The 9687-nt window shown below is 40.0% G+C and overlaps 1 protein-coding gene across 1 annotated transcript; it reads left to right on the top strand.

Annotated features, from left to right (window-relative positions):
- The first annotated feature begins 1003 nt into the window (after positions 1–1003).
- LOC137968619 (uncharacterized) lies at positions 1004–1483 on the top strand. The gene has a single exon (XM_068815153.1). The coding sequence runs from the start codon at positions 1004–1006 to the stop codon at positions 1481–1483; it is 480 nt and encodes a 159-aa protein (XP_068671254.1).
- The last annotated feature ends 8204 nt before the right edge of the window (positions 1484–9687 follow it).

A 9687-nucleotide genomic window follows, 5' to 3' on the forward strand; every position in this document is an offset into this window, starting at 1 on the left:
GTGTTTCGTCATCCGAGATCCTAAGAGTTGGCGGTCCATTATTAACAAGTCTCGCATGCAGTCACAGAAACCACAGGTTTTGGCCATGTTTCACAGAACTGAAAGATACTCATCGATTGACTCGCCAGAGGCTTGATCTCTACGGTGAAACTGAAAACGTTCAAAGAATTCCTGTGTTTGGCCAAGAAAGTGCTGATCGTATTTGGCTAGAATATCCGCCATTTTATTTCTGTCCTCACCTTTGGAGAATTTCGCAAACCTTCTATTCCAATCGTGTGCAGTAAAATAGTGCACTTGTAGTCTTCTGGCTGGCTGTTTAAGCCCGTGATAATACAGTAATTATCCCATCGTTGTTTCCAGATTTTCCAGTTGTCAGCCCGATCGCCTTCGATCTCTAGAGGTTGCGGAGAAGAAACTTGTGGCCTTCGAAAAGCGTTGGCGGAAGCGTGCCTTCCAGAAGCTTGACCGCTAGAATCAGTCATTGTGTTTTTTGTTTTCCTGCTGCCACCATGTAACAATTAGTATCGAGGTATTTAGCCGAAGATGAAGAAGACGAAGTGGATAATGGGGATTGGGGCCGCGCATGGTACGGTGAGGAGGTAAGAAGTTGAGCTCCCAAGCAAAAGCTAAGTAGCAAAGAAACAAATTTACCGGAATCCAAGCATTTAAAGGAGGGAGAAGACGACTTACACTGCCACGAAGCATTCGCCATCGAGTGTAGTGCAGCCTCAAGCGAAGGAAAAAACGACGTAGTTCTTTCAGTTTTAGATATGGCCAAAGACTTTGCGTCAAAAGTAGACCTGATTCTCAGTAAACTTGTCAAATTGCAATTGAAATCCAATCACTTCGAGAGTCCGTCGAGCAAATCAACCTAACCGTCAAATCCCTTCAGCAAGATTGTGTTCGCGTCGAGCAAGACCTGAGGAAAGTATGTACAACTACAAATAATCTAGAGCAGAGTGTAGAAAGCTTAAACAAAGATGTCCAAGAAGATAAGGCTAAAATGGGAGAGATAATAACAAAGAACGAGGAGGAGCTGAAGATACTCCGTTTACAACTTCTGGATTATGAAGTGTACCAGCGCCAAGAAAACTTACGTTTCTATGGCATCCGTGAGGATAGAGAGGAGGATACCAAAGAAGTCTTGTATAACTTTTTGGAGAATAATCTGGGAATCTCCAATGCTCGTAAAATCGAAATCCAACGTGTCCATAAAACCGGCAGAAGACCAAACAAAGGTAAACCCAGAGCTATCATCGCACGTTTTCTCCGCTACTCAGATCGGGAGGATATTTTCGCCTGCCGTTCCGCTCTTAGCAGAGAGAGTGACTTTGGCATTGGCCCAGATCTCCCGAAACAAGTTGTTGACATGAGGAAAAAACTCATCCCTAAAATGATCGACGCGAGGAAGGAAGGAAAGAGGGCAGCTTTCAGTAGGTCACAACCTTATATTTTATTTGTTGACGGTGAGAAATTTTCTTGAAGCTGTACATATCATGCACAAGCATAAAAAACCCTGTGGCATCCAGGTAAAGGGACAATGCTCATTTTAAGAAGAAAAGGTTCCTTTGATTTCCTGAATTTTGCGTTGGATAAAACAATTTATTAGTTGTTGTTATGATTTTAAAAGAAACATTGGGGGCTCTTCTGGTGGACTACGCAAATAAGGAGTACTCTTGAGACGACCCAATACGATGTAGCGCTAATCAGTCTTTTATCACTGGCTACGTTTAAATCTTTTGTCTCTATGTTTGATGTGATGAGTGTTTTAATGTTAGTAATTTTGTTTATTGTTTCGGGAAGTGCAAATACCCATGGGAGTACCAGCTGCTGCTCTATTGTTTCTGTTTTTACCTTTATAAATATCAATGGATAGTAATAGCCTAAAGTTTAAAATAATCTCGCTGAACGTTCGAGGTATACGAAATTTCGAAAAGCGGAAATCAATTTTCAATCGGTTAATGAAGCAAAATTCTGACATTTGTTTTTTGCAAGAAACATACAGCACTGAGGATATTGCAAATCAGTGGAAAAAACAATGGCCTGGAGACATATACTGCGCTCATGGCTCTACCCATAGTCGTGGGGTTGCTATCCTTATACGCAAATCCTTTGACTTTAAATTGCAATCAATTCAAACCGATAAGGAGGGGAGATTTTTATTGATCGAAGCAACAATTCAAGATGAGCCCTTCCTTTTGGTAAATATCTCCGCCCCCAATAGTGTCACTAGCCAGTCTTTGTTCTTTCAATCATTGACTGAACTTCTTGGTGACGAGCAATAACAAGGGACAAATCACAAAATTATATTAGGCGGGGACTTGAATATCACTTTTGACCCTGATCTAGACTGTTCAGGTGGAAAACCAGTGCTAAAAGAATCAGTGAAGTTTGTAGACGATATTTTGTTAAAGAATGATTTAGTAGACATTTGCAGAATCCGTAATCCCGATGCTAAAAAGTTTACTTGGAGGCAAAAAACCCCAATAATTCAAAGGCGATTAGACTACTGGCTTATAAGCGATTTCCTACAAGACGATGTAGCTAATTTAGACATTGTGACAGCAATCAAAACGGACCATTCCGCAATAACCCTTGAAATTAACAGCTTAAAAGATCAACAGCGTAGTCCCTCTTTCTGGAAGTTCAATAACAGCCTATTAGAAGACCCCCTGTATGCTCAGTGCTTACGTGATGGTTTCCCAAAGTGGCTTGACGAAATTAATTATTGTGATGATTTGAGAGTTAAATGGGATTGGATGAAATATAAAATTCGTTAGGAAAGTATATCTTACAGTAAATCAAAAGCTAACGAAAGGAGAAAGAAAATGCAAGATATTGAAAGAAAACTTAAATTTTGTGAGGAGAAAATAGCGGAAACGCCCATGCAGGAAAACTTAGCAAATCTTGAATCGGCTAAAGTGGAATATGAAAACGAGTACAATTATATTGTGAGGGGATCAATGATTCGTTCCCGTGCGACATGGCTTGAGCAAGGGGAAAAAATAGTAAATACTTTTTGAATTTAGAAACTAGAAATAAGAAGAAAAGTTGCATAAGAAAACTGGTTCGGGACAACGATAAGGAGACCACTGATTCAAAAACCATAATGAATGGAATATACAACTTCTACTCAGACCTTTATGATGAAAAGCCCGGAATACGAACTGACTATACAAATTGTCCCTTCCTTCAGAACTCTTCGTCAATTCCCAAGCTATCTGATTCAATGCGCGATTTGTGCAAAGGCCAGTTAACATACTCAGAATTTTTAAGGTTTTGTCCACATTTAGTAACAATAAAACGCCTGGGAATGATGGGCTTACAATTGAATTTTACAAATTTTTCTGGCCAGAACTCGGGACGCTATTAGTGGATTCACTTCATTATGCTTATTTTTATGGCAAAAGCAAGCCGTAGTAACCTTAATAGAGAAGAAAGACAAAGATAGGAGATGAATCAAAAATTGGAGACCAATCTCTCTAGTTAATGTGATGTCAAAATTGGTTCAAAAGCTATCGCTCAAAGGTTAGAAAAGGTTTTACCTTACATTATTCACCATGATCAAAATGCCTTTCTCAAAGGGAGGACCATCTTTGATGCAGTGAGAGCAATTAGTGACATCATGGAATTCACAAGTGCGCGAGACTATCCGGGCATAATGACCGCTATAGACTTTGAAAAGGCCTTTGATTCTCTAAATTGGAACTTTGTTTCAAGATCATTAGAATCCTTCGGTTTCGGAACATCATTCTTAGCATAGATTAGAACATTTTATAAGAACATAACCAGCTGTGTTGCTAATAACGGCTTCTTCACTCCTTCATTCAAACTCAAACGAGGTGTTTGACAAGGCGATCCACTATCTCCTTCACTTTTTATCATAGTACTTGAATTGCTGGCGATATCTATACGAAACAATGGCCAAGTTAAAGGTATCATGGTGGACGGGAATGAAATCAAATTAGTTGCTTTTGCGGATGACATGAAATCTTTTGTCTGTGACAAATCATCCCATAGCACTCTGTTTGACACCCTAGAATTGTTCGGTGCATACTCCGGTTAAGTAAGAGGCCAGCTCTAGTTACATGTATAACCACCATTGTCAAACCCCATTTAAAATGTCACTTTAAACTTTGTAATTAAAAGCTCTCTTAAGCGTCTGCTCCAGTAAATGACTGTGACCACATTTGAGATTACCGAACTGGACTGGAATTTTCCAATTCCAGGTATTGAATTTTGATTACTGTGTCATTAGGGAAAAATCAGAGAATCTCAGGAAAATGAGGGAAGAACAAAACAGAGAATTTCAAGAATCGTTACTAGCTGACCAGAAGGTTACATTACAAAAATTTACTTATTCGAAAATGAGGACATGCAAATACCAATTTACATGTAACTAGTCTCTTCTTATCATTGCAGAAGTTAGCAACAAGCACAGGACAAGTGATCAATGTATGTCAAATGCAATGGAGAAGTTGGTTATATAGTGTTTTCTCTTTTGAATGTGAACTTTTAAATAATGGACTAACAATACGAGTTCGGGTAACTGTGAGAGCACAATACCATAGCTTAAGTGGCCTGTCAATAGATTATACACTGAACTTATACTGTGTTTGATGTTTTTTTAAATGTCATTTCAGACCTCCAATGTGAATCGTGCCTGTGAACAAAAAACAGTTACAGAAAGCAATGTATGTAGACATTTATAATATTTATAGAAGGTATAACTGCAGGAGTACCCAATGAGAAAAATTTATAAAGTGATTGGATATCGCCTCCAGTAATATTTCAACAGTCACTAATTGTTTTTTGGTTGATTATTAACTTCTGTGGCAAAATTATATCCGCTCCCCAAAGCCAGCTAGAGCTAGATTTTAAAAATACAATTTCCAGCCAGGATCTCTACCATACGAGCTTTTCCCAGCCAGGATAATTACGAAAAAGGCATTTCGCCAGCCAGGAATGTCTCTTTCTCCCCTTTTTTGCCAGCCCAAAAATAACCAACATTTAGCCAGCCAGGAAAATCCAGGTGATACACAAAAAAAAAACCTCAACGAAAGCTTGGTGGTGTTTGAGACATTTTCTTTGCTTATGAATTCGGTGCACATAAACGCGGACTAAAAATATCATTTCTACTCTCTTACTGGTCTGTGGAAAATATAAGTCGCCTTCACTTCTCTCCACTCCAAATGAGAGCAAAGTTGTGAGACCGGAAAGAATAAATTTATAGTTGGCTTACTTGATTTGAACGCAAACTAAAGACTAACACCTGAACTCACTACCACCACGTTTCCAGGGTTCCCAACACTGGTAACGAGATTGGGTTCAGTAAGAGAATGTCTAGAGAACACATTTGCCAAACGTTTACCGCGTACTTATTCTCCCCCCCCCCCCCAAAAAAAAAAACCCCATAATTCCAAATTTTACCTAAAATTACGCCTTCTGCTGTCACTAGAAAGCAACGAATTTTCGATGAACATTTTGCACAACTCACAGTACAGACAAAATCAAGTGACCGCAAGGTGCATTCCAGTATCCAAAACAATGACATTATTTAAGCCGATACAGAAATGAAATAGAACAAAAGCATTGTCTATCCAGCGCCAAACGATAATGAACAGTTTGCGTGCTGACCAAATGAAATGACAATAAGGCACAGTCTATTCTTGACGATGAATAACAGTTCTGCGATGAAGACGGAATCTAATTGCGCGAAGGCATAGTCTTTCCTAGCGACGAAAAACAATTATGCGGTGCTGAAGATATCATATGTTGGGAAGCACAGTGTATATATGCTGATGAAGAACAGCTATGTGGTGTAGAAGAAATCTAATTCCCGTCTATCCTTGACGATCAAAAACATTTATTTATGCGGTGCTGACAGAATCAAATGCCGGGATGGCAAGTCTTTAGTTGACGACGAGGAACAATTGCATGGTGCACAAAAAAATTAAATGCCGGGAAGGCACAGTCTATACTCGTTGAAGAAGAACAATTACGCTGTGTGGGAGAAATCAATTGCCGGGCAGGCAAGGTCTATCATTGACGATAATGAACAATTTTGCAGTGCTGACCAAATAAAATGCACGAAAGGCACATTCCATCCTTGACGATGAAGAGCGAGTCTGCAGTGCTGACGGAATCTAATTCCCAGAAGGCACGGTCTTTCCTTTCGATGAAGAACAATTATACGGTGTTGAAGATACCAAATGTTGGGAAAGCACAAAGTAAAGATAATGACGAAGAACAGTTACGGCGTGCAGAAGAAATCAAATGTGCGGAAGACACATTCTTTCCTTGATGATCAAAAATATTTATTTATGCGGTGGTGTCAGAATCACATGCCGGGAGGGCAAGTCTTTAGTTGACGATGAGGAACAATTGCGTGGTGCACAAAAAAATCAAATCCCGGAAAGAGACATTGTAAACTTGTTAGTGAAGAACAATTATGCTGTGTTGAAGAAATCGGCTGCCAGGCAGGCAAAATCTATCATTGATGATAATGGACAATTTTGCAGTGCTGACCAAATGAAAGGCCAGAAAGGCACAGTTTATCCTTGATGGTGAAGAACAAATATGAGGTCCGGAAGATATGAAATGTGAGGAGAGCGTAGACTATTCTTGATAATGACAAACAAATTACAAGTTCCAGATGATAACAATTGCCAGGAAGGAACAGTCTATCCTTGATGATGAAGAACAATTATGCAGTGGTGACTAAAATAAAATGCTAAGAAGGCAAAGTCTACTTCTGATAATGAAGAATAATTGTGCGGTCCGGAAGATAACAAATGCAAGTAAGGTACGGTCTGTTCTTAGATGATGAAGAACGATTATGCGGTGGAGACGCAATGAAATGCCAGGAAGGCACAGTCTATCCTTGATGGTCGAGAACAATTATGCGGTCAGGAAGATATGAATTGCCAGGAGAACGTAGACTTTTCTTGATGACGATCAAATTATAAGTTCCAGATGATAACAATTGCCAGAAAGGAGAAGTCTGTCCTTGATGATGAAGAACAATTATGCAGTGGTGACGAAATGAAATGCCAAGAATATAAAGTCTACCTTTGATAATGAGGACCAATTTTGCGGTCCGGAAGATAATGTCAGAAAGGTAGAGTCTATTCTTAGATGATGAAGGACAGTTATACGGTACAGACGGAATGAAATGCAGGAAGGCACAATCTATCCTTGATGGTGAAAAACAGATATGAGGTCCGGAAGATATGAATTGCCAGGAGAGCGTAGACGATTCTTTCTTAGGACGAACAATCATAAGTTTCTGATGATAACAATTGCCAGGAAGGAGCAGTCTATCCTTGATGATGAAGGACAGTTCTGCAGTGGTGACGAACAAATGCCAGGAAGGCACAGTCTATTCTAGGATTATACAGAATAATAATGCGTTCCCAAAGATAACAAATACCCCGAAGGCACGATCTATCCTTGATAATGAACAATGCGGAGCATAAGAATCAATTACCAATTACTAGCAGAGCACAATCTATGGTAAGCGAGGAATGTATACAGACTAGTAAGTGCAGATTGTAATGTTTAGATATGTATCCAACCGGGAGAAGTTCCTGGCTAGAATTCATGTGAAGCGATTTCCCTTATATTGATATGAAGCAGAAACGAAGTATTACTTGCGGCAGCTTATGCGAGATTAACGAGCTCAACCATCAACTGGGCGCGCAGGTATGATGTATCTTGATATGTCCAAGTAAAGTGGTCGTCATTTCCAGAGCAAATATCACGTACAGCACATATGACGGCCACATCGCAACTGCCGGAGCCAACTTTAGGTTGGTCTGGCATTGGGACTTTGAATCGCTGAATTTCTTTCCAATCGCACTGTTTAAATTTAACTAACTGGGTGTTTTCGTGAATCATAGAGAGAATAATATTTGTTCTGTCCTGAAGATCTCGTGATATTTGACAATGATATCCGTCGTCGAAGAACACGGATTGCTCACCCACTGAAAATATGACACAATTCAGGCATGTGGACAGGCAGGAACATTACCTCTACTTCATTCATGTCTTCAACGGTACAAATGCTCCCAATCAAATTTCGTGACACGTCTCCAGCGGAAAGGAAGGATGGCAAAAGGATGAAAGTAGAAGACTGATTCTTCTCGTTTGCTATCTCACAGTATCTTTGAATCAATAGATTGATGATTTCGTCAGAAAGATACCTCTCCCCACACATGACTGAAAGTTCCTGAGACGTTATCCTATAGTTTTTATAAGACACCAGGTATTTTTCATCTTCGTTCACTCTGTCTAGAAGGGTGCGAGTCACATCATCTCTTATACGGATGTTCATATTTCAAAAACAATGTTTCAGCCATTTCTTTTCAAATTGGACTTCGTCACGAAGTTGCCGTAGTCGATGAAATCTCTTCAAGATATAGATGCCCCTTTTGTTCAAGGTTCCGTAGGACGGAAATCTCACAAGATTTTGGGAACTTGCTTCGTCCTTCATCTCCTTTTCTGCGTCTTCGATTCCAGAATATGGTGGTAGTCTTGTTACTCTCAGTGCATCTGTTATGCCAACTCCACGGGTATACTCATCAGAGCAACAGATATACCTCTGCAACGTTGCATCTACATCGGGAAAGGTTGCATTGGCAAGAGTCCTCCTTGAATTGCAAAAGTTGTCATCACGCCGAGCAACGTCTCTCAGTATTCCCGTCACGTTTCCTGACCCTTCATCTGAGGAAAGCTGGTCGACATCAACAATCTCACAAAGCTTTGCGGTGCGGGATTTTACCTCACTTGTGACTTCATATGACACTTTTGAGAATTCTTTTCCATGAGAGAAGGACCCCTCCTCTTTGATGATATTGCGTCTTGTCTCTTTCCCTGTTACACCTTCATTAGAACTTCGAACATTCGATCCAGTGATTTGATTTATCCCACTCGATTGTGTGTTACCGTCATTTGCTTTTTCATTGTTGCTTTGTTCTTGGGCTGTAAGGGTTTTCAAGCTTGAACGAAGTGATTTTCCTTTGTTTTTGCTGTTCTTAGAAATTTTCTTGGACATTCTAGAGGGTTTTGCGGTGGCCTTTTCGAAAGAAGAGCTTTGACGTTTCTTTCTTTTATGATGTGTTTCTTGGTCCAAATCGGGATCTAGCTTATGTTTCCTCTTCCTGCCAAACTTGGAAGTTGACTCGAAGGTTATCGGTAGGTTAAAAAACGATGATGGCAACCACATGTCATCTTCTTCCCCATAGCCCTTGAACCTTACTTTGTACTCATATACGAGGGTGTCCTTAGAGAGACGCCGCCTTAAAATTTCGTCTACTTCGTAGTAGTCGTCTTTCTCACTGGCCTCTTCATTATCTTTAGTTTCATTTAATGATGACTTGGTGTCGATGTCATGTTTGGCATTCCTTGGCAAGAATCCCATTTCTTTAAAGCAAGCTTTACACTCTGAGTGAAGCCTGTACTTTCCGGGACTATCTGTGATAGGTTGCAAATCTACTGCTCCAATGATGGCCGAAGGTGGTTTCCACTTTATAAGAATCACATCATTAGATAGGAAATAAACATCATTCTCTTCCTCCGTGTACAAGGAGCAACGTACACGCACCGACTGCTTCCCCTTCTTTTCAAAGCTGACAACCTCCGATCCATCGTTTGTCGATTCAATTACCTCTACTCGTCCAATGTCGT

This window comes from Montipora foliosa, chromosome 8 (assembly GCF_036669935.1).
Source record: "Montipora foliosa isolate CH-2021 chromosome 8, ASM3666993v2, whole genome shotgun sequence".
Classification (NCBI taxonomy): Eukaryota; Metazoa; Cnidaria; class Anthozoa; order Scleractinia; family Acroporidae; genus Montipora; species Montipora foliosa.